The sequence below is a fragment of the Geotrypetes seraphini genome, chromosome 4 (assembly GCF_902459505.1).
Source record: "Geotrypetes seraphini chromosome 4, aGeoSer1.1, whole genome shotgun sequence".
Classification (NCBI taxonomy): domain Eukaryota; kingdom Metazoa; phylum Chordata; class Amphibia; order Gymnophiona; family Dermophiidae; genus Geotrypetes; species Geotrypetes seraphini.
In genome coordinates, this window is record NC_047087.1 from 119,061,484 (window position 1) to 119,089,173 (window position 27,690).

General features: G+C 43.5%; 1 protein-coding gene across 5 annotated transcripts in view; it reads right to left on the bottom strand.

Moving 5' to 3' along the window:
* Positions 1 to 2,122: 2,122 nt before the first annotated feature.
* GRAMD1C (GRAM domain containing 1C) overlaps positions 2,123 to 27,690 on the bottom strand; it is a 304,544-nt gene continuing 278,976 nt past the window's right edge. For 4 of the 5 annotated variants that reach the window (XM_033941942.1, XM_033941943.1, XM_033941945.1 and 1 more), the window contains 3 exons: positions 16,858 to 16,965; positions 5,079 to 5,184; positions 2,123 to 2,506 (listed from right to left, as the gene is read on the bottom strand). In XM_033941942.1, the coding sequence (XP_033797833.1) occupies positions 2,426 to 2,506; positions 5,079 to 5,184; positions 16,858 to 16,965 (295 nt within the window). In that variant the 3' untranslated portion in view covers positions 2,123 to 2,425. The remainder of the gene's footprint in view (positions 2,507 to 5,078; positions 5,185 to 16,857; positions 16,966 to 27,690) is intronic. The other variant, XM_033941944.1, reaches the window with a different exon arrangement.

The window sequence follows — 27,690 nt, forward strand, 5'->3', positions numbered from 1 at the left end:
GTTAATCTGGGTTATTAGTAAGTAGGTCCCATTGAATAAAATGGGACCTAAGATAAAAATACCTATTTTAATAGTATCTCATGTTGAAAACTACCTCCCTTTAAGTTTTCTATAGCACTTAATAATAATCAAAAAACTAATCATGACCCGCCCGGTAAACATCTAGAGAGGAACTCTGCATAAGTTAAATTGTTAATAAACTATGTTCTTTTAAAATAAAGAGATCACAGGCTCTTGTTCTGCTGGCTCCTGTCACATAAAGAGGCATTTTTAAGTGTAAAATAAATGAGGGTAGTTTTTTTTAAGGAGAAGAAGCTGAAGTGGTTGAAATTGTCTAGGACTAGGTTTCAGCAGAATAACACGAGAGAATCCATAACCCTATAAAATAATCAACAAAATTTTGCTTCCTAATTTACAGTGCTAAATGTACTATTGTCTTGGTCTTCATTCCCAGTCCTTCAGGGACATCAACAGGTTAGGTTTCAGAATTCCTGATATATATGCAAAAAAGAGATATGTAAACAATGGAGACGAGTAGGCATGTAAATCCCCTCATGCATATTTAATAAGCATATCCTGAAAGTCTGACCTATTTTTGGCACTTGAAGACTAGGAATGAAGACGAAGGCACTATACATACTGAAGTACTACCTGGTATTTGATTCTCAAAGAAAACCAGGGTCATGAGGTGGCTGTTAAAATGAGCTCAGATAAAGAATGTGTGCATATACAAATATTTGGGTGCCATACTTAAAAAAAGTATCAAAGTTTCACCAAGAACTATAAGGACCTACTTTTCAGAACTATGCATTAAAGAAACACATCCCTGTCAAAAGTCCATTTGCCCTCCCTGACAGATTCTAAAAATCTGGTGTAGGAAGAACATTCATAGTATCTCATAAATCACCTTTTTCTTTGACATATTAAAAAAAAACCACATTGTAGCCCTGAAGGGTGCATCTGGTCTGTGGTTACACAAATATGAATTTATCTGGTGGCTTGTACAGAGCACTCTGCCACAGGACAGATCAGTAGATAATAACCTAGAGTTCAAAAGGTTTATGGATAACAGCAGCTAGAATCAGTGGTCTCAAACTCAAACCCTTTGCAGAGCCACATTTTGGATTTGTAGGTATTTGGAGGGCCGCAGAAAAAATACTTAAGGCTCCTTTTACGAAGCCATGCTAGCGATTTTAACGTGCGTGCTAGACGGAAATTTACCGCCTGCTCAAAAGAAGACGGTAGCGGCTAGCGCATGCGACAATTTAGTGTGCGCTATTCCATGCATTAAGGCCCTAGCGTGGCTTTGTAAAAGGAGCCCTTAATGTCTTAAAGAAATGACAACTTTGCATGAGGTAAGTATCTATAAATCCAAAATATGGATTACCTGAAATTATCAGAAGCAATTAAGGAAATATTTATAAACTAAACGATAGTTTATAAATCTTTCCTTAATTGCTTCTGATAATTTCAGCTATACACAGCTGAAAGCAGTGCAACATGCAGAAAGTGAAAAAGTATCAACTGCAAGAGAAGATTTTGGACCAACTATTTTGAGTCCCTTGGTATTATAAAGAATGATTCTTTATGGAAAACTTGTGCCTTAAGTGTCCGGTGGTCGCGTCTGCAACCTCCTCCAGCTCTCACCTCTTCCAGCACTGGACACATGCACAAGCTGCACTGCCTCCAATGGTTATCTTACATTCTGGAACGTTGCCCACCTCACTGCTGCAACCTCACACAAGTGCTTTCCTGCGTCTGTACATGATTGTGAGGTGGAGTGAAGAGGACAATCGCGTACAGACATAGGAAAGCACTTGCATGAGGTTACAGCAGTGAGGTGGGCAATGTTCCAGAACGCGACCGCCGGACATTCTTTATAATACCAAGGGCCTCAAAATAGTACCTGGCGGGCCATGAGTTTGAGACCACTGAGCTAGATAGATGTTAGATTACAATGAAATGCAGTGATATAGTTGGCTGAATTCATATACATTTCCTTGATGCGATGTTAAAAAAAAAAAAAATCACTAAGCAACATATTGGAAAATCTCATATATGTTCAGGGGTTGGCAAATATATACAAGGCAACCTGTATGCCAAAAAAAGGATGAAAACTCAGTGTTTTTCTTTCATATATTTGAAAATATAACTTTTATAATTTTTTAATATTGTACAAAATTCCTTCATGGAATAGAATTCTTGCTCATTTTAATAATTTACAACAGTGTTATTTGAAGGGGAACAAACAAGTGAAAAAAAGGAAAAGTTGATTGTGCAAGAGAAGATTAAGGGGAACGTCAAACTAAAGTCTCTTTGATGGGTGCCAGGCAAAATGGTAAAAGCTTGCAGTGCTGCTATTTCCCTCTCTTTCTCTGCTGAATGTCCATGCCTCTGGCTCCCTGAACTCTCAAGATGGATTCTACTAATTTTCAGAAGCATTGTCAGCTTTAGTCTTGTTCATCAGATCAAAACTTTGTTGAAGGAGAACTAGAGAGTTCTTCAGCTGAAAGATAAAAACAGTACAACAAATTTACAAACTTATTTCTGCAACTGTCAAAAGTGAAAAGTAGATAAAAATGTATCAAATTACACTGGCATCTTCTATACTAGTGTAAAGGTCCACCAAATGATCTCCCCTTGCCCATGGGAATGCTCCTGTCCTCAGCAGCAGGAAAACTATTGCATAGCATGTACTTTTCCCAGGAGACATACAAATATTTGTTGAGTCAGAATGTACATTTCTCCCATTAGCAAAAAGAATGCATGCTATTTCATACTAAGGCAATAGATAGAACATCTAAATTGGAATTTAAGAAATCCAGGGAGAAGACAAAAATTACTGGGAAGGTGTAAATCTTGAGGTAGATGTCAGTGGACATAAATGTGCATTCCACTTTTGAAATGGAAAATGTGTACTGTATCTTTTTACCCTGTTCAAAACATACCCCCTCATCATAGGCTTGCTTTCACAATTTGGACATGTATACCCGTTTTCTAAAATCAGGACATAGACATGCCAGTTTATGGATGTCCAAAATAACGGCCACAAATATCTTTAACACACAATGTTTGTTGGAGTATCAAAAGGTATACACTAAAGAAACAAAATTAATTATTAAATGTTATGAAAGGGCAGTACAAATATTTTTATAGTGTGACTAACATACACACCTACCAAATTATAGAGCAAGAGATACTCTACATTAAATCAAAATGTCTTCAAAGGCCCTTCACTGCTGGAGCATATCGTACACATCCTCTTTGTATACCATTGTGTACTCGGATTTTAGACATGCTCAGTCATCTTTTCAAATCAAGAGTTCAAAAAACAGACACAGTAGGAGAATAATGAACAGCTCATTTAATGTGGCTTCTGCCACAATTACCTCTGTGCATACAGCGAAAATAGCATTCTCCTCCGTCCCATGTTTTTTCCCCATAAGGGTCTTTTTAACATAAACCATGAAAGGAATGATTGTTTGCTTAAACCACTTCATCTCTCAAAATGTATTGCCAGTGTTCTTTTTCAATACTTGGATTGTGCTATTCATTTTTGAGCTCATACAGCATAAAATATACTGAGGAAAACTTAGAAGCTCTTTTTGATAACCAAAATGAAATGATTAGACAATAAAAAAATTTATTTCTATATTATAATTATCTTGCAATTCAATGCAGCGTACATAAAGTACAAACTGATTATCAGTGAAGTACATCAAAATACATTATATTTGGTTTAGTTCATTACAAATATTTAGAAAATAAATAAGTTTTCAATATTTTCCTAAAATGCATGTAAGTAGCAGAGATTCTAGTATGCTCATAGAATTCATATGAGCGTTGGAGCTTTTATCACTGTGGCCTGCAATAAAAAAACCCTAATGCAGCTTCATAAAAGGGGGGTTTATTTGTTAATTTGTAAAGTGATGACTGTTATTTCTCTGTTTTTTCAAATTTACATCTGTGCCATCAACACTCGTGGCCAGAGTAATAACCAAGAACTACTTTTACAAAGCGCTTTCCCCACTCTATTGTTATTTCCACCGCCTTTTACCTCCCTTTTAATTTTTTTATCTCGATGTACTTTACTCCTCCTTATCCACGGATCTTTGTCTGATCTGTCCTCGATATTTTAACTATGAATGCCTCCCTTTTTTTCTCTCTCTTTTTAAAATTTTAGTATTTTTAAAAAAATATTCTTTATTCCTTTTCAAGCCAACAAAGTGCAACAGATAATGAACAAATATTTCAATAAACAGCACTCATTACATTCAAATATAATAATATTATATATAATATATATAAATATATATATTATATATAATAATAATATAATAAGTATATATTACCACCACCCCACCCTCCTCTCCTCCCCCCCTTCCTGGATGTCTTGAACACTCATAGAGAAACTAAAGGGTAACACTAATGATCAAGTCAAACAAAATTTTGTTAATGGGTCCCAAATTTTTTAAAAATTATTGTAGTGTCTCAATTGTGTTGCATGTGTATGTTCCAATCTATAAAATAAAGAATGTACAAACAGACCACTGTTCTCTTTATGTAACTGACCAACCTTAATTATTTTGTAATCCACCTTGAATTGCAAGGTAATGGCGGAATAGAAATCTCTAATGTAATATAATGTAATATTGTAAACCGTCTAGGTAACCTTTGATAGACAGTATATCAAGTATGAAATAAACTTGGAAATGAAGTAGGGCGGGAGGTTCCGGATCCAGTGTGCCGGCTGTGTACGCCAGCAGCAGCAGTTGTAAACTTAAATTCAGTCATCGCGAGACCTTTCTGCACCTTCCTGCAGCTGCTGGTTCTGCTCCGGAACAAGGAAGTGACATTGTAGGGGTGGATCAGCAGCCACAGGGCGGTGCAGGAAGGTCCCGCAATGAGTGAATTTAAGTTTACAGCCACTGCTGCTGGTTCAAGAAAGCAGCAGTAGAGTAGGGCAGGTGGTTCCAGACTCGGTGTGCCAGCTGTGCACCCCGTTAGAGAAATACTGTACATAACAAAGGCCTTTGAAAACACTGTCTGACAAACACACTGTGCTCTTTTAGTCTTACCTGCTCAAGTGTTGCTATGGAGTCCTGCAATACCCCCTTTAAGCACTGAATTGGCTCCTTTTCCCGCTGGAGAAGTTCTTCTTTTCTAATGCCATCAGAGGTTAACCTGAACCAACAGGACAAAATATTAGAACACACATATGCCTCATATTATGTGTGGCTTAGGACCAGTACAGATATTCCATACCCATACATCACCTGATGGGGTGAATGATAGGGTGCAGAAGGTCCTATGGGTATTGGGAGGGTGTTAGAGGCAATGGGAAGGTGAAGGGAGAAAGGAAAAAAGTGAGCGGGAGCTTGGATCTCAGGGAGGGGCGAATGAGTGAGCATGCTGTTGTGCGAGTGCTGTAGGGAGTGAAAGTGCATGGGGGTAGTTTGGGCGGTGGTAGGAGGATGCTGCAGGGATGGAGGTGTATAGCACCTGATAGATTCCTGTGACACATTTCCTTTATGGGGCCTTGAGTTTGTTTTGATAAACCTAAGGAAAACAGGAGGGGTGGAATAAGGGGGGGGTTGTCTGGGAAGGCAGCGGGGTGGGGGGGATTGGTGGGTCTGGGGGTGCCTCACATCTTTTCAATACTGTGTTTGTAGATGTTGAGGGGCATAGTACAGGGAGATATCAATATGGTGGCCAGGTCAGTGGCTGGGTTGACAGGGTCGCCACAGGAGATACCATGCTAGTGGTAGAGCATAACCAATCTATACAGGGATGGGGGTGAAGTTTGTAACATGGAATGTAGGGGGGATTAATTCTCCTATTAAAAGATTTAAAATTTTATAACAGCTCCAGCGACTTGCTGTAAATGTAGTGTTTCTACATTTAAGTGATATTGAACATGCTAAATTACAACAGTGATGGGTAGGGGACTACATTGCTGCCTCCACAGGCTCTAAACAATGGGGAGTAGCCATTTTGTTTCATAAAAGAAAGGTAGTTCAATTGCAACTGTTGGACAAAGATGCAGAAAGGAGGATCGTGCTGTGTCAGGGGATGGTAGTGACAAAAGAGATGGTCCAATCTTCTGTAATGCCCCTCCAGAAATTCCCTATGACTGTCCTCAAATTACTTTACTACCCAATCTTGCCCCTTTTGTGACTATATTGTATAGTACTTTATCATATCGCTAAATGTACTGTCCAATGTAACTTCTGTGAATGTTGGCTTGTAACCCATTCTGAGCTCTCGGGAGGACAGGATAGAAATCGAATCAAATAAATAAATAGTGTGTATGCACCAAACACGTATAGCAAAGAATTTTACACTACTCTGTTAAAAAAGTTGCTGCCTTATAGCCATCTTCCAATAATTCTGGGGGAGGGGGGAAGGAATTCAATTCCATGAGTGACCCTATATTAGACTATATGGGAAGTGGAGGGTCAGAAAGAAGGCAGGGTGTGAAAGCATTGCATAACTTATGTTCTGCACTAGACTTAGCAGATGTCTGGTGGGTTATGCATTGGGAGGAGAGAGATTACACACATATCTAGATCACATGGAACTTAATCATGCATTGATTATATTTTAGTATCCCAAGGAGTATTCTCCCAGATTCATAATATCTGATCTGGTCTGGATGCAATGGAAAGGCAGGAACTCAACTCAGAAGAGGAGACGATGGGTGTTTTCATTGGCCCATTATTAGGATCCGTGCTTTCAAGAGAAGGTGCTGGTTTGTTGGAAGGAATACAAGCAGCATAATGCCGCTTTGGAGGAGGAGCCCTTGCTCTTCTGGGAAGCAGCCAAAGCGGTGTTGAGCGGTGACATAATAAGCTACAGTAGCCATATCCAGAAGGCTTGCGACAGGGAGATATTACAGTTGCATCGTATGATCTGAGCGGAGCGCAGAAAATATGGGCACGCGAGGCTTGAGAAGCACAGCCAAAGGCTGATGAGCCTATAGGTAGAGTTGAATGAGCTTTTCCATCATAGAGCACAGAAGTTGATGACATACTATAAGTATCAATTGTATAGGCATAGTAACAAAGGGGGGAAGGAGACTCTTGGCCCGACTAATTTTGGCTAGAATAGGACAGAAAAGCATATTGACCATGAGAACAGCAAAGGGGCAGTGGGTATCCATGTAGGAGTAAATATGTAATATGTTTTACCAGTATTACCAGAGGTTGTATAGGCCTCTGGAGCATGCAGCCCTTCCAGGGCAGATGTACTTTGAGGCGCTGAAACTGCCCCACAACTCACTGGAGGTCAACACAAAAATGAATGCCCCGATAGCCCAGCCTTCTGTGGTTATCAGTCAAAGTTCTCTATTGAAAGCCCCAGGAGAAGATGGCTATCATGTTAAGTTATATAAGATTTTAGGTGAGGAAGTGGCGCAGCCATTAGCTAATATGCTTAACGTAATGGTAAAGGGAGGCAATGCCGGATAATCTAAACATTGCTAGAATTTTCGTACTGCCTAAGCCGCGAAGAGATCCGGAGTCGAAAATGATACGGGGGAAAAATTTGTCCCCGTCTCCACCCTGTCCCTGCAAGCTCAGTTCCCGTCCCCACCAACCATCTGATCCCATCCACTCAAGCCTCGAACACTAGTGCTGCCCGATTTACAATTTGAATCAATTCACCGATTTGAATTGGGTGAATCAATTCGAATCGATTCAGGGTTTTTAATTTTTTAATAGGCCTGGCTGATTCGGTGGGGGAAGGTCAGTGCTGCAGCACTTACGGCTGAGGGTGCACTTTACCATTAATTTTCTGATACCCACTGAGGTAAGGAACCCCCCACCCCCCCTTTATCATTCAAAGCCACCGCAGGTTACCAAGCACTTAGGGTAGCCTGAAGGTCCCGGTAAGGAAAATAACCGCCGCGAGAAAATGGCACATGGTGTCTGTTCACTGGGGCAGGGAGGAATAATCTCTAACACACTCCCGTCCCTTCGTGGTACTATCAGCTGACTGCATGGAGCGTGCGGGCAAGCACGTCTACTTCACGGTGGTGATGACCGAGGGCTGCAATATTGACTTTTGGTGTGCGCAGGAGAAGAGCTGGAACGCCAAGATCATGCTGCAGCTGGTGCAGTACAAGAACAGCCAGGTGATCCTGGCTGTGAATTCAACCTGCCAGAAGCAGCAGCACCTGGTGGCCAAAGTGGCTAAATGTAAGACATGGAAGTTTTCAGCATTGGCTTACTAATGGCTTTTATTTCGGATATGAGCCCAACTTTATCCTTGAGGCCTCCTGTGTGGTTCGCACTAATGTTGCGGTAGGCTCGATGGGGATTGTGCACGGCCCAGACATAATAAAGCAACTTATAGAAAGAGCTATTTAAACAAAAAAGTACTCATTTTATAATATTGAAAGCTGGGTAAAATAAGTGATGTTTGAATACTATTCTTGAAAAGCTCACATGTATATGCCAAGGTTCCCCTATCCAGAGAGAATATATTTTGATCAGTGTTAGTTTTTAACGTATATCCCAATATTTCAGTAGATTGCAATATTTTATCATTTTTAATTCTAACTGGATTGAGGGGGGAGGGGAAGAAATAATGGGTCTAAAAACAGAGAAGAGGGAGAGAGATGGTGGACAATGGGATGGAGGAACAGAAAGGGAGAGAAGTTGGACACAAGGGATGGTGTGGGGGGGGGCAATAGAGATACTGGATAGGAGGGTAATTGGGAAGAGAAAGGGAGAAATCGTGGACCCTGGGATGATGGGGAAGGAGGGAGAGATGCTGGATGAAAGGGTAGTTGAGAAAAGGAGGGATAGTGGATCTGGGGTCCATCACTGCAGCTGCGGGGATAGAGAGAAAAAAAAGGAAAGATGCCAGACCTCCGGGGAAGATTAGGGAAACGGAATGGGAGGACAGAGATGGAAGATGGATGGTTAGTACCGAGAAAGAAGAAAATGACAAATGGGCAGGAGACCAACATGATTTGAATAATGACCAGACAACAAAAAGTAGAAAAAATAATTTTATTTTCTGTTTGTGATTACAATAGGTCAGATTTGAAATGTGTATCGTGCCAGAGCTGGTTTTAGACCGAGAGCTAGGATTTAACAGAGAGGAAAAGGCTTTTTTGTGGAGAGGGGAAAGGGGGTTAAGAGGCTATAAAATAAACCTACCAGAATGTTTGAAAAAAACACCCAATTGAGCAGGAAAATCGAATCAAATCATCAATTCAATAGGCTGAATCGAATTGAAATGTTTTTTTTTTCCTGAATCGGGCAGCACTACTGAACACAGCTACAATACTACTTTATCCTAAAGCAATACACTTCCCCCTCCCCATTCGAGGTTTCGGCAATCGCGATTTCACATATTCGAGATTTTTTGGGGAAGGGAAAAAAGAAAAAAAACCCATAGTTCAGCCTTCCCCCCCGGCCTTACCTGGTGGTCTAGCGGGCTTTCGGGGCTGAAGCGATCTTCCTACGCTCCTGCCCCGTGTAGATCGCCAATAGGAAATGGCTGTGGGGAGTTCTCATCATAGTCTCAAGAGACTATGGGAACTCAGGGCAGCCAATTCCTATTGGCAATCTGCACAGGGCAGAAGCGATCGCTCCTGCATCGAAAGCCCGCTAGACCACCAGGTAAGGCCGGGATGCCGGGGGGAAGGCGGGAGGGAGGTGGGGGTGGGTCAGAGTCGGACCAGAAGATATTCGCGGTATTTCACCATTCGATGTCCGGCTCTGCCCCTATCCCCCGCGAATCCGGAGGGAGAAGTGTACTACTTTATCCTAAAGCAAGAAAAGAAATAGAAATTTTTTTCTACCTTTGTTGTCTGGTTTCTGCTTTCCTCATCTTCTCGTCATTCTCTTCCTTCTCTCTGCCTATGTCTCTCCCTTTCACCTCTCCCTCTCCCCCCCATTAGTCTTGCACTCATCTTCTTCCCTCCGCTCCTCCCATGGTCTGGCATCTCTGTCTTCTTCCCTTCTATCTCTCCCTCCCTCAAGTGGTTTTTAGCATTTCTCTCCTCATTTCTTCCCTTCAGATCTGGTATCTGTCTCCTCTCCCACCCCCAATGTTCTGGTATTTCTCCCTCATCTCCCTTTTCTTTCATTTTCTGCTCTTCCTTCACAATTTGTTTTCTACCTCTTGTCTCTTTCATTCAGATTCTTCTCCCCACTAACATGCAGAGCCCTTCATGCGGTCCAGCAGCCCCCTCCCTCCCTCCCTTTCTCTGTGGTCTGGGCATTTCCCTCCTCCTTTTTCCCTCATCTTCGTGGCGATTTTCATTTTTTCTCTCTCCTAACTGCCTGAGCCATCTTTCATCAAGTTGCGTGCAGCTGCACGAAACTTCTTCTCTGACGCAACTTCCTGTTTCCGGATGTATCAGAGGAGAAGTTTCAAGCAGGCGACTTGTTGAAAGCCGGCTCGGGGAGCTGGGAGACAAAGAAAACTGCCACAAAGGGAAGAGAGATGCCCGGACAGCGGCGATCAGAAGGAAGGAGGGAGGGAGCTGCTGGACCGCGCGATTGGTGACTGCGCGTGTTCCTTCAATTAACTGCAGAGACAAGGCCATTCACCACTCTACGGGGCGGTGAATGGCCTTGTCACCGTACCCAAGGCAACTACTTTTTTCCTCTCACCGTTGCCACAGGTAACAGCCACCGTGTCATTTTCTAATCCGGAGTTGGTAACATCCTATCGTCTGATTTAGTTGTTAAACATGGATGTGAAATTATTAGCTAAGATCATGGCGAATAGATTGGCTAAAGTGTTGTCCAAGCTCATCCATGAGTTTGTGCAGGGAAGGACAACAGCCAAGAATGTTTGACGGCTTTTCTTGTCATTAGAGCAGTGGACATGGCGATAACTTCATCATTATTAGTGAGCTTTGATGTAGAGAAAGCTTTCGATAATGTTCGTTGGGAGTTTTGCTTTGCAACGCTAGAGGCTTACGGCTTTAGCGGGTTCTTCATGTCGGTGGTGAGAACGCTGTATGTGTTCCCGAGAGTGAAAATTGTGTTCCCGGATAGTGAGTCAGAGTGCTTTGCAATAGGCAGAGAACTAGGCAGGGTTGTCTCTTATCAACTCTGTTTTTGTGTTAATGTTAGACCCACTTATAAGAGATATACAAGGGATGCCTGTAATACAAGGGGTGCCAATACGTCAGGAAACATTCAAAATAGCAGCATTTGCAGATGATCTTGCAGGGATGCAAAACAGGAATATGAGGAAAAAATAGCCCAGGAGGCCAAAAACTTCAAGCCCTTCTTTAGATACGTGAAAGGGAAAAAACCTGCAAAAGAGGCAGTCGGACCCTTGGACGACCAGGGAAGAAAAGGGTACATCAAGGAAGATAAACAAATCGCAGACAAACTAAATTCCTTCTTTGCGTCCGTCTTTACGAAGGAGGACACCTCAACAATACCTGAAGCGGAGAAAGTGTTTGCAGGAGAAATAGAAGACAGCCTCACCACAGTTGAAGTGGACTTAGACCAGATATACTATCAGATCGACAAACTTAAAAGTGACAAATCCCCTGGACCAGATGGAATTCACCCGAGAGTCTTAAAGGAATTGAAGGTTGAAATCGGAGAGTTATTGCAAAAACTTGCAAACCTGACAATCAGAACTGGACAGATACCGGACGACTGGAGGATAGCGAACGTCACCCCAATTTTCAAAAAAGGATCGAGAGGGGAACCGGGCAACTATAGACCTGTGAGTCTTACGTCTGTCCCCGGCAAGATGGTTGAAGCACTGATCAAGGATAGCATGGTCCGGCACTTGGACGCACACGACTTGATGAAACCCAGTCAACACGGATTCAGGAAAGGGAAATCATGTTTGACGAATTTACTCCAATTTTTTGAGACCGTGAACGAGCAAATTGATAGTGGAAAGCCGGTGGACATAATATACTTGGACTTCCAGAAAGCGTTCGACAAAGTTCCACACGAAAGACTTCTCAGGAAACTACAAAGCCGTGGCATAGAGGGGGATATACAAAGATGGATAGGCAAATGGCTGGAAAACCGAAAGCAGAGAGTGGGCATAAATGGGAAGTTCTCAGACTGGGAGAAAGTGACTAGTGGTGTACCCCAGGGCTCGGTACTTGGGCCGATCCTTTTTAATATTTATATCAATGATCTGGAGGAAGGAACATCCAGTGAGATCATCAAGTTTGCAGACGATACAAAACTATGCCGGGTGATCAGATCGCATGAGGATAGAGAGAAACTCCAGAGCGACTTGTGTCGGTTAGAAACATGGGCGGAGAAATGGCAGATGAAGTTCAATGTGGAGAAATGCAAGGTAATGCATTTAGGCAATAAGAATAAGGAATACGAGTATACAATGTCAGGTGCAACTCTGGGGAAGAGTGAACAAGAAAAGGACCTGGGTGTACTGATAGATAGGACCCTGAAGCCGTCGGCACAATGCGCGGCAACGGCAAAGAAGGCAAATAGAATGTTGGGCATGATAAAGAAAGGAATCTCGAGTAGATCGGAGAAAGTTATAATGCCGCTTTATAGGGCAATGGTCAGACCACACTTGGAATACTGCGTCCAACATTGGTCTCCCTACCTAAAGAAGGATATAAAACTGCTGGAGAGGGTGCAGAGACGAGCAACAAAACTGGTGAAGGGTATGGAAAAACTGGAATACGAGGACAGACTTATAACACTAGGATTATTCTCCCTTGAGAAAAGGAGACTGCGTGGGGATATGATCGAGACCTTCAAAATACTGAAAGGAATCGACAAAATAGAGCAGAGAAGATTATTTACATTGTCCAATTTGACACGGACTAGAGGACATGTAATGAAGCTAAGGGGGGACAGGTTCAGGACTAATGTCAGGAAGTTCTGCTTCACTCAGAGAGTGGTTGACACCTGGAATGCCCTCCCAGATGAGATTATTGCGGAATCGACCGTCCTAGGCTTCAAGAGCAAACTAGATGCATATCTCCTTAAGAGAGGCATGTAAGGATATGGTGGACTATAAATTACGACAGGTGTACACCTGGCAGGGCCTCCGCGTGTGCGGATCGCCGGACTTGATGGACCGAAGGTCTGATCCGGAGATGGCATTTCTTATGTTTCTTATGTTTATCTTCTAGTGCACCTAGAATCCCTTAAGACATCATTGGGCTATTTATTGGAGGGTAATTCAGGAATATGGGGATTATGTAGGGTTGAGGTTGAATCTACAAAAGTCGGAGGCCCTCCCATCCTCGCCAGAGGTGTAACAGATGTGGGGGGAAGGTTTTCCACTGACATGGGCGGCAGGCTCCTCTGTGTATTTGGGCACGTTCCTGATGGTGGATACAGAAAACTTGTATGAATTGAATGTAACCCGTCTAATGACCCAGGCTTAGGGCAATACTTGGGGAACTCGCTTTGTGTATGAGCAGATATGCCATTATGTGTCGTCCCTTCACAGAGCACAGTTGAGAAAGTGTATGGGAGCTAAATTACGGGAATTTTTTTCCATGGAGAGGGATTGGCGGTTTTCTGTTTCTGAGATTTATAAACAATTATCATTGCTGCCCGCATAGATTTTACTAAGCAACACCGAGCTTGGGAGGAGGATTTCTCGGTAGACTTAGGCAACTGGAACATTTTGCCCACTCTCCGGCGGACAAGGCCGTTTTGGAGGAGAGTGGTGGACTATATATCAGTCCTTTTGAGAAAACCCATGCCATACATGGCGTTATCACTGGTTTTAGATGTACCGGAGGCATTTGAACGCTTGAATAAAGGCCAGCGTATGCTATGCCAGAAAATGAGCTTGATAGCTCGCAAATGTATTTTACAGAATTGGACAGTGGCAGACTCCCTAGCATATTGGCACTGACGTAACTTGCTCCACCAATTGGTGAGCTGAGAAGCTGGGGATGCCAGGGGGACCAGAAAACGGAAACTGCTGTTCATGCTCACTTGGGATCCATATCTGCAATCCTTGTCCCTTTGTCCTCTTGTCCGTGTCACGTTGGACAATGTAAATAATTTATTTTCTTGCTCTATTTTATCGATGCCTTTCAGTATTTTGACATGATCGAGATGTTCAAAATACTGAAAGGCATCGATAAAATAGAGCAGGAAAATAAATTCTTTACATTGTCCAACGTGACACGGACAAGAGGACATGGTTTGATGCTAAGGGGGGACAAGTCCAGGACAAATGTCAGGAAGTTCTGCTTCACGCAGCGAGTGGTAGACGCCTGGAATGCTCTCCCAAAGGAGGTTATTAAGGAATCCACTGTGCTAGGATTCAAAGGCAAATTAGATGCACATCTCCTTGCGAGAGGCATAGAGGGATATGTGTGACTAAAACTACATCAGGTGTATACCTGACTGGGCCTCCGCATGTGCGGATCGCCGGACTTGATGGACCATGGGTCTGATCCGGAGATGGCAATTCTTATGTTCTTATAATATAGCTAAGAGAGCTCCCCTACTTGTTACCTTTCAAAATGAATTACAAAAAAAAGAGATATTTTGAAGTTATATTTTCCAAAGAAGCATACTCTGTTTTCTGGACAGCAATATCTTTAGAAGATTCCAAAAATTGTGAAATATTTAAACTATCTGGAGATACCAAATGGTCTACTTCCCTTCCCTCACTTAACACCCTGGGACTCCTTGGCAAATAGTACATTTTTTTCAGGTATCAGTTTATCAGCATCGGAATACTAAAGAACATCTTTCAAATACATTTTCAGGAGTTCTAGTGGCGCTAAATAGTGTGAAATAGGGAAGTTCAAAAATCTTAAGGTTCCTAGCCCTTAATAAATTTTCTAGTCTTTCCAGATTGAGGTGTAGATAAGTAGAATCTTTAATATTTGAGGCTGCAGTAGCTTTCAAAGTTGATACAGAAGTATCTAACTTTTCTAATCTACCTTCAATCTTAGTTAATTGAGCTCCTTGGTGATTTACTTTAATTGTTACATCTGAGGAAAATTGACACAGTTTAGAAACCGTATTTTGCAGAGGCATTTCTATACGATTAAACTACATTCCAAATATCGTGTAAAGTTACTGTTTTATACAACAAAGTTGGCTCTGGTTGTAGAGTCATTTGAAGTGGGACCAGAGAGCAAGACCCTAAGGATACCTCACTCTGCTTCGAGTTACCCAAGTGTGGATCCAAATCAGGTTGAGAGGGTAAGTCATTATCAATTTTGGGAAATGGCTCCTTTGACTCTTGAAAAGTTCCAGGTTGAGGTGGAGGTGATGGTTCTCCGGAGGATAGAGAAACAGATTGTGAAAATGTACTTACTTGATCGGAATTCCCAATGGTCCTCAAAGGAACACAGTGAAGATCCATAGGCCCTTTAAAGGTACCAATTATTACTGCCTTCGCTTTCCTTTTCCCCATATTCTACAAGGAGAAGATTCCCACAATTCAGTTAATCTCCTTTGGGCTCCAAAGGGGCATATCCTGCACGTCCCTTCAGACATACGCCCACGGACCACGTTCAGCGTCTAGATGGGCCTTTAAAGAGGTCTACCAGGACCTCTCTCCTCTGGCTCCTGACGTCAGCGGCACGCCACAGTGAGTGCCTGCTAGCAAGGTAGAAAGGAGAGCCCACCGGCTCAAAGCAGAACTCTGAATTTGCTGTATTTCTGATGCATTACTCTCTGCCTGGTTGGCAGTGATTGTAACCTTTGTTGTTGTACCATTGTCATCAATAAAAATTGTTTCCACTCTAAATTAAGCAGACTCCTTCAACCTCACAAATGGTCTCCCAGCATAACCATCTTACATCAGATTTTCTCCAAATGGGGGACTCTTTGCTTCCCTCACCAGCCACAAACCTCTGCACTTCTACTTTAGACTCTATGTCCCCAAATGCCTGGATTCAGATGCCTTTCCTCATTCACTGGATAAATAGATACCTTTATGCATTTCCTTAATTGCCCCTTATTGGGAGAACTCTATTCAAACTTTGCCAGGATTGGAGCACCATGATCGTGGTTCCCACTCCTCCTAGAATTCTTGACCCAGGAATCGTGCCTTTTGCAATCATTCCCAATGCTAATGCAGAACAAGGGATTCCTCGATCATTGGCACTAACAGCATGATTTCTTTCACCAAGCAAGTAAATGATTCTGCCTCTCGGCTACAGTCTAGAAAGCCTTCCATTCAGCACTGGTGCCGCTTCAAATGGATGAGATTTTCTTCCTGGTGTGCACTACTACATTCTCTTGAACTATCACATGTCCACCCAGAACTATCTTATTTACCTCTCTAACTCTGGGCTAAAAAACAACTTGCTCTGAGTACATCTCAGTGCTATCAGTGTGTTTCAGTCTCCCTTGGACAAATACTTCTATCTGTTCATTCTTTAGTATTCAGGTTTATGAAAGGACTTTACCACACCAAACCACCTATCCAAGTCTCCATCTGTTGCTTGTGATCTTAACATTACACTATCTATCCTTATGAAATCTCCCTTTGAGCCACTTATAACTTGCTCTCTCAAACTTCTCATTTGGAACGCCATTTTCTTTATTGTCTGCATGCCGTGTGAGTGAGCTTCAAGCATTTGTATCTGATCATCCGTACACACAATTCTACCATGACAGAATAGTGCTCCATACTCATCCAAAATTTCTGTCCAAAGTCGTCTCAGAGTTCCACCTCAACCAGTCCATAGTTTTGCCTGTTTTCTTTCCAAAGTCACATCCCACTCTGAGGAAGCAGCTCTTCACATTTGAACTACAAAGGTGTTCTAGAATACTAGGCAACTAAATCTTAATAAATAAGTACAATGGACAAAAGCAAGAGGATGAGAAGTCTACACTGGTACTTGCATTTATCCTGTTTTTTTCTCATTATGTAAATAAATCGAACACTTACTTCAGAGCCTCTTCCTGGAAACGGAGCCGGTAGAAGGACTGAGCTGCAAGTTCAATCTTGGACAGTTTAAGAAACAGTGTCACATTTAGCAGGATCAGCAAAAGTAAACTGGACACAAAAACAATAAATTCAAAGACTAATTAGTTATTAGATTATAGCTGGAACTGCTGCAAGTGCAAAACAATCACATTTATCAGTAGATATTGTCCAAAAACTAGCCTACTTTACTGTATACATTGTTATCTCATCACTACTCGGACTGGAGGAGGGTTATGAGTGGTGTTCCGCAGGGGTTGGTGCTTGGACCGCTGCTATTCAATGTATTTATAAATGATCTAGAAACAGGGACGAAGAGCGAAGTAATAAAATTTGCAGATTACACCAAGCTATTTAATGAGGCTAGGACTAAAGAGGACTGCGAAGATTTACAAAGGGACCTAAACAAACTAGGGGAGTGGGCGACGAGATGGCAGATGAAGTTCAATGTAGAGAAATGTAAATTTTACACGTAGGAAACAGAATCCTGAGGTACAGCTACACGATGGGAGGGCTGTTATTGAGTGAGAGTACCCAAGAAAGGAACTTGGGGGTAATAGTGGACATGACAATGAAGCCATCAGCACAATGCGCAGCGGCTGCTAAGAAAGCAAATAGAATGCTGGAAATAATCAAGAAGGGTATTACAACCAGAACGAAAGAAGTTATCCTGCCGTTGTATCGGGCAATGGTGCGCCTGCATCTGGAGTACTGCGTCCAATATTGGTTGCCGTACCTAAAGAAGGATATGGCGATACTCGAGAGGGTTCCGAAGAGAGCGACACGTTTGATAAAAGGTATGGAAAACCTTTCATACGCTGAAAGATTAGAGAGACTGGGGCTATTTTTGCTGGAGAAGCGGAGACTTAGAGGGGATATGATAGAGATTTACAAGATCACGAAGGGCATAGAGAAAGTGGAGGGGGACAGATTCTTCAAACTTTCGACAACTACAAGAATGAGAGGGCTTTCGGAAAAATTAAAAGGGGACAGATTTAGAACCAATTCTTGGAAGTTCTTCTTCACCCAACGGGTGGTGGACACCTGGAATGCGCTTCCAGAGGGCGTGATAGGACAGGGTACGGTATTGGAGTTCAAGAAGGGATTGGATAATTTTCTGAAGGAAAAGTGGATAGAAGGGTATAGATAGAGGGTTACTATACAGGTCCTGGACCTGATGGGCCACCGCGTGAGAGGACTGCTGGGCATGATGGACCTCTGGTCTTACCCAGCAGAGGCACGGCTTATGTTCTTATTACACTGTATGTTACAAATATAAGGTGACAAAAGATAAAGTAGCTCACTTTAATAGACAGCAGGATTAATCAGGCATACAAGTAGGTGACAGAACAAGTTCTCCCAGAGCTCAAACCTGCATAGATGCCTGACAGATTCCATTATTTTAATCCAGTGAGCAAGAGCTCATTTGCAATCTAGAATGTGGAGAGGACTTCTTGTATTGAGGCTTGGACAATTTAGGACAAAAAAAATCATGAGCACTTGGGTCAATATTCAGCCAATGTAGTAAGCGGTGGTTTTTTTTTTTTCCAACACCGAAAAAAAATTACTTACAATTGACTCCACTTCTTAAGTGCAAGGCCTCCGGACGGACCGCCACGTGCGCTTAAATGGAGTGTGCGCTTAATCGGAGTACCACTTTTTAGTCAAGAAAAATCACAGTATGCTGTAGTCAAATGCAATAAAATTTTTATTCATCAAAAAACAATTCTACACGGTTCAGTTTTAGAAACAGCACTGTTCCGTCTAATGCAATACACTGTAAACCTTTCTTTAAACCAACATTCTACTGAAATAATCAGTCATTGCTTTCTGCATGCAGATTGCACGATTCAGGCTGTGTATCTGACTACTGAACTGGCCATAGTCATGACATCCATTTATCTTCAGAAAACAACATAGAAACATAGAGTATGATGGCAGAAGAGGGCCGGCGGCCCAACAAGTCTGCCCACTCAAGAACCCTCCCTCCCACAAGTCTGCCTACTCAGGAACCCTCCCTCCCTGGGTTATCCATCTTTTAAGCATAACTCTGTAGCACCCCCACCTGTTTGTCCCATCGACTCTTGAAGTCGAGCACGCTACTGGCCTCGACCACCTGGCGTGGAAGGTTATTCCATCGATCAATCACCCGTTTGGTGAAGAAGTATTTCCTGGTGTCCCTCTTGTCGCCATGGGACCCTTTAGAAAAAAGATTTCTTCCTCCACTTTAATGCGACCCGTGATGTATTTAAATGTTTCTATCATGTCCCCCCTTTCTCTGTGCTACTCGAGAGAATATAAGCGCAGTCTGGTCAGACGTTCTTCATATGGAATGTCTTTAAGTCCTGAGACCATCCTAGTGGCCATTCTCTGGATCGACTCCATTCTCTTCACATCCTTTTGATAATGTGGCCTCCAAAACTCTAGGTGAGGTCTCACCATGGATCTGTATAATGGCAGTATGACTTCAGGCTTTCGGCTGATAAAGCTCCTTCTGATGCAACCCAGCATTTGTCTAGCCTTTGCTGAAGCTTTCTCCACCTGATTGGCAGCTTTCATATCATCCCGGATGAGTACTCCCAAGTCCCTTTCTGCAGTAGTTCTTGTTAAGTTTTCACCGTTCAAGGTGTATGTTCTGCATGGGTTTCCCCACCCAAGGTGCATTACTTTACATTTTTTGGCATTAAAGTTTAGTTGCCAAGTACAGGACCATTGTTCCAATAAAAGCAGGTCCTGCTCCATAGTGCTGGGACTGGTTGCGCTGTCAGGTTCTGTTGCCCTGCCCACAATGTTGCATAGTTTAGCGTCATCGGCAAATAATATAATTTTGCCTCGAAGTCCCCGAGTTAGATTCCTTACAAAGATATTAAATAGCATCGGGCCCAAGACCGAGCCCTGTGGTACTCCATTGGTCACTTTCGACGTTTTTGAAGGAATACCATTTACCACTACTCTGAAGTCTGCCGCTAAGCCAGTTTTGTACCCATGAAGTCAGTGTTTCTCTGAGTTCTAACGAGTTCATCTTGTTCAATAACCTACGGTGTGGAACACTATCAAAAGCCTTGCTAAAGTCCAAATACACAATATCCAAGGACTCACCCCCATCCAGTTTTTTAGTTACCCAGTCAAAGAAGCTTATCAGATTGGATTGACAAGACCTTCCCTTTGTAAAGCCGTGCTGGTGGGGATCCCTTAATCTTTCATCATCCAGAAATATGTCCAATCTGTTCTTGATCAACTTTTCCATGAGTTTACTCACTATTGATGGGAGACTCACCGGTCTATAATTTTCAGCCTCTGACCTACATCCCTTTTTGTGGAGCGTGATAACGTTGGCAGTTTTCCAGTCCAGGGGAACTTTTCCTTTGCTTAGGGAAAGATTGAAGAGTACGGCTAATGGCTCTGCCAGGACATCACTCAATTCTTAAAGTACTCTAGGGTGTAGATTGTCCGGGCCCATAGCTTTGTTTACTTTTAATTTTGATAACTCATGGTAGACTTCGCTCGCAGTAAATTCCATGTACCGGAATGGGTCCTCCGAACTCCCCTTGGTCTGTGGCTGAGGACCGGATCCTGGTGCTTCGCAGGTGAAGACTGAGCAGAAGTAGTTATTGAGTAGTTCTGCTTTGTCTGCGTCCGAATCTGTAAAGTTGCCGTCAGGTTTCTTTAGGCGCCCAATACTGCTTGTGTTCTTTTTCCTGTCGCTAACGTATTTAAAAAAGGATTTCTCCCCTTTCTTTATCTGCCTAGCTATGTTTTCTTTCAACCGGAGTTTGGCCTCTGAATGTTGTTTTAACTTTTCTGGATTTGGCCAGATAGGTTTCTTTAGCTTCCGGTCATTGTGATTGTTTGTAGTTAATGAAAGCTTTTTTTTTTTTTTTTTTTGCTTTACAAGTTCTGAGATCTCCACGGAGAACCACTGTGGTCTATTTTTTTCTACGTCGTTTGCTCTCGGTTTTAATGTATATGTTGGTTGCTTCTTGCAGGGTAGATTTCAGAGTCGACCATAGTTCCTCTACATTGTCCGTCGTGCTTTGGTTTTGCAGCACTTGGTAGACATAGTCCCCCATGTCCTGAAAGTTAGTTCCTTTAAAATTTAGGACCTTAGTTGATGTAGTTGACCTAGTGGATCCTTTCTTGAGGTGGAACCAAACCATGTTGTGATCGCTGGATGCCAAGGTGTCTCCTACCAATACCTCTGTGACACTGTCACCGTTGGTGAGCAACAGGTCCAGGATTGCCTGGTCCCTGGTGGGTTCCAATACCATCTGCTTAAGACGTGCTCCTTGCATGGCGGCTAGTAGTCTCTTGCTGCCGCTGGTTGTAGCGGAAGGTTTGTTCCAGTCCTCATCGGCCATATTAAAGTCTCCCACCAGCACTGTATCTCCATGCAGTGTGATGGTCTCAGTGTCTTCCATTAGTTCGTTGTCTGCATCCTCCTTTTGTCTTGGTGGTCTGTATACAACACCAAGATACAGGCATTTGTTATTGCCCCTGGCAAGGTTCACCCAGAGGGATTCTCTCGTATACTTGATGTCTGTGATTTTAGTAACCTTGATGTCATCTCTAATGTACAGAGCTACCCCTCCTCCTGATTTTCCCTCTCTGTCTCGGCGGAGTAAGTTATATCCAAGTATGACCATATCCCATCCCTGGGACTCCGAGAACCACGTTTCTGATATCGCCACTACATCAAGGTCGGCGTTTCTCATTTCCGTTTCCAGTTCCAGTATTTTGTTGCCTAAGCTCCGGGCATTAGCATACATGGCTGTCCATTCATTCTTTTTGCATGGAGTGTTTTCTGACTGAGATAGTTTGTCCCCTTCATTCTTGCCTATGTCCCCTTCAATCTTGCCATTGCCTCCCTTACTATTGCCTCTGTCTCCTTCAGTGTCCATACCCCCTGTCCATGCGATTTTTTCTCCCTGACCCCAAGATGAAGTCTCCATCTCTCCCCCACTCTACCGACTTGATTACTTACCTCAGGTACTAAGTCTGTGCCTCTCGCTCTACCTCCCTCTCTCCCTCTGTCCCCTTTAGTATTCGCGCGATTCCTTACCTCCGAGTTACTTACCCAACTTGTGTGAGAATGGGTCCCCTCCCCCGGCTCATCTAGTTTAAAGCCTTCCAGATCAGGTGAGCCAGGCATCGTCCCAGGACGTTCTTCCCTCTTCCAGTTAGGTGCAGCCCATCTGGACCCTGCAGTCCCTAAAGTGCCTCTCCATGGTCTAGGAAGCCAAAGTTCATCTCCTTGCACTATCCCCGTAGCCACTCGTTAGTCCTCTTGATTCGTTCTTCTCTGACTCTTCCTTTGTCTCTTACCGGTAGGATGGAGAAGATCTCCTGCGCTTCCAGTTGCTTCCGTTTCTCTCCTAGGGCTTTAAATTCTTCCTGTATCTTCTCCGGTGAGTTTCTGGCAGTGTCGTTTGTCCCAACGTGGATGAGGAGCATTGGGTAATGGTCTTGGGGCTTGATTATTTTTCCAATGCAGGTGGTCACATTCCGGATCTTGGCTTCTGGTAGACAGCAGATCTCTTTTGCTTGTGGATCTGGTCTGCATACTGGTCCTTCCGTTCCCCGCAGCATAGAGTCCCCAATGACGACCACTCTGCGCTTCTTGGGGGGGGGGGGGTGCTGATTCGTTGCTTCTTGAGTTGGGGTTGTCGTCTGCCGGGTTTTGAGATTACACTCCTGGATGTCTTCCTGAATATCCTCCTGAGTTCTGCTGGCGGGTCTTTCTTGTAGGAGCTGAAATATGTTGCTCAGGGTGATCTGCGGAGTTGATGTGAGGTTGCTGTGCTTGCTTGAAGATAATCAAGAAGATGACTGCCTTCTGTGTTTGCATGCAGAAGTGACTAGTTGCCAGGTGTCGTCGTCGTCTCGAGTCTCTTCTTGTTTGCTTGCAGAGGTGACTAGTTGCTAGGTGTCGTCATCCCTAGTCTCTTCTTGTATCCCAGCCGTTACTTCCAATGCTGCATGTCCGTTTGGTTTGGGTGTCTTGAGAATGGACCTATCTTCGTGCATTTGCTCAGAGACCTGAGACAGTTCTAGGAGGACTCCATCGATGAATGCCTCGCTCTCCCGGATACTTTTTAGCTGCTGCACCTCTTCCCTCAGACTCGTTAGTTCCTGCAGGATGCCTCCATTGAGCTGTTGCTGGGTGTCTTCTTCTGTCTGCACAGAGACTGAAGTCTTCAGGTGGGGCTCATCTTCGGTCTGTAAAGAGATCTCCGCCTTCCATCGGGGGGGGGGGGGTTCTCTTCTGTCTGCACAGAGACTTAAGTCTTCAGGTGGGGATCATCTTCGGTCTTTATAGAGATCTCCGCCTTCCATTGGGGGGGGGGGGGGAGAGGGGTCATCTTCAGTCTGCACAGAGACTGTGGCCTTCATCTGGATTTCTTCAGCTGCCGGGGAGTTGACATTGATTGTAGTCTTGGTGCTCCTCGTCTTCCCTGCCATTCCTGGTCCTGCCTTTTCACTTGGGTTGGTACTCCAGTTGTTGTTTGTACTCCGGTTATTGGTATGTGCTGGTTGGTATACCTACTTGTGTTGGTTAGTCTGCCTGCTGTGTGTTGGTTTGCCTGCTTGCTTTGGTTAGTCTGCCTGCTGTGTGTTGGTTAGTCTGCTCGGTGTGTGCTGTCTGTTGCTAGCTAGCTATGTGCTGGATGTTAACTTTTGTTCTTGTTCTTACCTTGCTGCGCCCGTTAGTCTGTCCGTTGTGTGTGTTATTCTATCCTCTGTGTGTTAACTACCGCTGTGTGCTAGTCTGTCCTCTGTGTGTGTTTTGTTTTTTGGGGTGTTTTTTTTTTGTTGTTGTTTTTTATTCTTACAACGCAGCATATATAGGGATTTCAGCGCGTCTGAGAAGGAAACAATTTCTTTAGATGTTTCATTAGTCGTGACGATCGCAGTAGTATCTCCATCCTCATCAGACTCTTGGTTATCTGCAGTGTCCTTTATGACTGTACAGATATCGGAATTAGTGCTGTCAGATGATGTGGGCACATCGTTGTCAATGGTGACATACAGCTCAAACTCTTGTGTCGAGAATCCAACTAGGAGTTTAATGGATAAATTGTCAGCTTCAGTTGTCTCATCAGATGCGTGAATGAAGCTCGGCTATCAAAAGCAATTTGAAATCATGGATGATGAGACTAGACTCCACGCCTCCCGTACCATGTGAAGAGAGTCGAGCACCGTCATTTTTCTCACAAGCTCAGCATGCTTGCATCAATCACTGCCATCACTAAACTAAACCTTAGGTTTGTATACCGCATCCTCTCCACGAACGTAGAGCTCGGCACAGTTTACAGGAATTGGGATAGAAAGGAACTACAATGAAGGTTAAAGGTCAGAGTAAGAAGAATATTTAAAGGGCTTAGTATGCCTGAGATGGAGTAAGTATCACATTTTTGAGAATAACCAGGTTTTCAGATGCTTGCGAAAAAGTTGGAGAGCGCTCAGGTTCCGAAGAGGGGAGGTAAGGTTGTTCCAGAGCTCTGTGATTCTGAAGGGGAGGGAGGTCCCAAATTTTCCTGCATGGGATAGTTTTAATTTGTGGATGGGTCTGGTGGTAATAGGGTTTGGGGAGTTCCAAGAAAGTGGGATAAAGGGAGGGAGGATGCAGTGAAGGATTTTGAAAGCTAGACAGGCGCATTTAAAGTGGACCCTGGTGATTATCGGAAGCCAATGAAGCTTGGACAAGAGTGGAGAGACATGGTCGAATTTGCGAATTTACGAAGATAAGCTTAGCCGCGGCATTCTGAATCCACTGAAGTCTGTGAAGATTTTTCTTAGTTAAGCTTAAGTAGATAGAGTTGCAATAATCCAAGCTGGAAAGGATGATGAATTGGACAAGGATGGAAAAGTGTTTTTGATGGAAACAGGATCTTAGTTTCCTCAGCATGTGTAAGCTGAAAAACCATTTTTTTTTACTAAGGAATTGAGGTAGTCACTGAAGGACAATGTAGAGTCAATGATGATGCCCAGGACCTTGCTTGAGAACTCAAGCTGCAGAGTGGAGCCAGAGGGCAGTGGGATGGAGGTGGGTAGTTGGTCAAGTTTTGGGCTGAGCCAAAGTAGTTTTGTTTTGGATTCGTTCAGTTTCATTTGCACAATGTGGGCCCAGGATTGGAGGTTCATTATACAGGAGGATATGTTCTCAGGGAAGTTTGGGCAGGTTCGAGTCGGTCTCGAGGAGGACGAGGATGTCATCAGCGTAAGTGTAAATTGTTTCTAGGGGGGATAGATGGAGGAATTTTAGGGAGGACATATAGATGTTGAAAAGAATAGAACATAAGAACTGCCATCTCCGGATCAGACCTTTGGTCCATCAAGTCCGGCGATCCGCACACGCGGAGGCCCTGCCAGGTGTACACCTGGCGTAATTTATAGTCCACCATATCTTTATATGCCTCTCTTAAGGAGATATGCATCTAGTTTGCTCTTGAAGCCTAGGACGGTCGATTCCTCAATAATCTCCTCTGGGAGGGCATTCCAGGCGTCAACCACCCTCTGAGTGAAGCAGAACTTCCTGATATTAGTCCTGAACTTGCCCCCCCTTAGCTTCATTACATGTCCTCTAGTCCGTGTCAAATTGGACAGTGTAAATAATCTTCTCTGCTCTATTTTGTCGATTCCTTTCAGTATTTTGAAGGTCTCGATCATATCCCCACGCAGTCTCCTTTTCTCAAGGGAGAACAATCCTAGTGTTATAAGTCTATCCTCATATTCCAGTCTCTCCATACCCTTCACCAGTTTTGTCGCTCGTCTCTGCACCCTCTCCAGCAGTTTTATATCCTTCTTTAGGTAGGGAGACCAATGTTGGACGCAGTATTCCAAGTGTGGTCTGACCATTGCCCTATAAAGAGGCATTATAACTTTCTCCGATCTACTCGAGATTCCTTTCTTTATCATGCCCAACATTCTATTTGCCTTCTTTGCCGCTGCCGCGCATTGTGCCAACGGCTTCAGGGTCCTATCTATCAGTACACCCAGGTCCTTTTCTTGTTCACTCTTCCCCAGAGTTGCACCTGACATTGTATACTCGTATTCCTTATTCTTATTTCCTAAATGCATTACCTTGCATTTCTCCACATTGAACTTCATCTGCCATTTCTCCGCCCATGTTTCTAACCGACACAAGTCGCTCTGGAGTTTCTCTCTATCCTCCTGCGATCTGATCGCCCGGCATAGTTTTGTATCGTCTGCAAACTTGATGATCTCACTGGATGTTCCTTCCTCCAGGTCATTGATATAAATATTAAAAAGGATCGGCCCAAGTACCGAGCCCTGGGGTACTCCACTAGTCACTTTCTCCCAGTCGGAGAACTTCCCATTTATGCCCACTCTCTGCTTTCGGTTTTCCAGCCATTTGCCTATCCATCTTTGTATATCTCCCTCTATGCCATGGCTTTGTAGTTTCCTGAGAAGTCTTTCGTGTGGAACTTTGTCGAACGCTTTCTGGAAGTCCAAGTATATTATGTCCACAGGCTTCCCACTATCAATTTGCTCGTTCACGGTCTCAAAAAATTGGAGTAAATTCGTCAAACACGATTTCCCTTTCCTGAATCCATGTTGACTGGGTTTCATCAAGTCGTGTGCGTCCAAGTGCCGGACTATGCTATCCTTGATCAGTGCTTCAACCATCTTGCCGGGGACCGACGTAAGACTCACAGGCCTATAGTTGCCCGGTTCCCCTCTCGATCCTTTTTTGAAAATTGGCGTGACGTTCGCTATCCTCCAGTCGTCCGGTATCTGTCCAGTTCTGATTGTCAGGTTTGCAAGTTTTTGCAATAACTCTCCGATTTCAACCTTCAATTCCTTTAAGACTCTCGGGTGAATTCCATCCGGTCCAGGGGATTTGTCACTTTTAAGTTTGTCGATCTGATAGTATATCTGGTCTAAGTCCACTTCAACTGTGGTGAGGCTGTCTTCTATTTCTCCTGGAAACACTTTCTCTGCTTCAGGTATTGTTGAGGTGTCTTCCTTCGTAAAGACAGACGCAAAGAAGGAATTTAATTTGTCTGCGATTTGTTTATCTTCCTTGATGTACCCTTGCGGGACTTCACATATCGGTTTCCAGGGGGGGATGAGGTGCCATTCATGTTGACAGTGTAAGAACGAGAACGTAGGAATTTTGAGAACCAGTCTAGGACTGTGGAGTTAATGCCCATCTCAGAGAGTTGGTAAACTAGAATATCATGATGGACAACGTCAAAAGTAGCGGAGAGGTCAAATTGTAGGAGGACGGCGAACTTATTACGAGAATGAATTGTTGAACCTTTGAGATTAAGGAGGATAATAGGAATTCGGTGCTGAAGTTGGGACGAAAGACATATTGGTAAGGAAGGAGAATAGCGAATCTCTTTAAATATGATGAGAGTTGGGTAGATATGATGGTCTCTAGCATCTTGGTTAGGAGAGGGATATTTGCTATTGGGCGATAGCAGGATGATGTGGAAGGGTCTAGGTCAGATTTTTTTCAATAATGGGGTCAAAGCAATGTGGCCCATTTCTGGGGAAAAAAGGCACGAATGTAGGGCGGAGTTTATGAGTTTGGTAATAGATGAGATGGCCTGTGCGGGGATTTTCTCGTATAGGAAAGGGTCCAAGAAACAATTGCAGGATTTCAGTTTGAGGCAGAATTTGAGGACCAGGGATTAGGATACATGCTCAAAGGTAGTCCAGGATCTGTCTACTGGGATAGGGTTGGGGACCGTTAGGGTAGAATTGGAGACAGTGGGTACCAGAGAGTTGTAGGAGATTTTAGGTGGGAAGGAGCATCTCAAGGTAGTG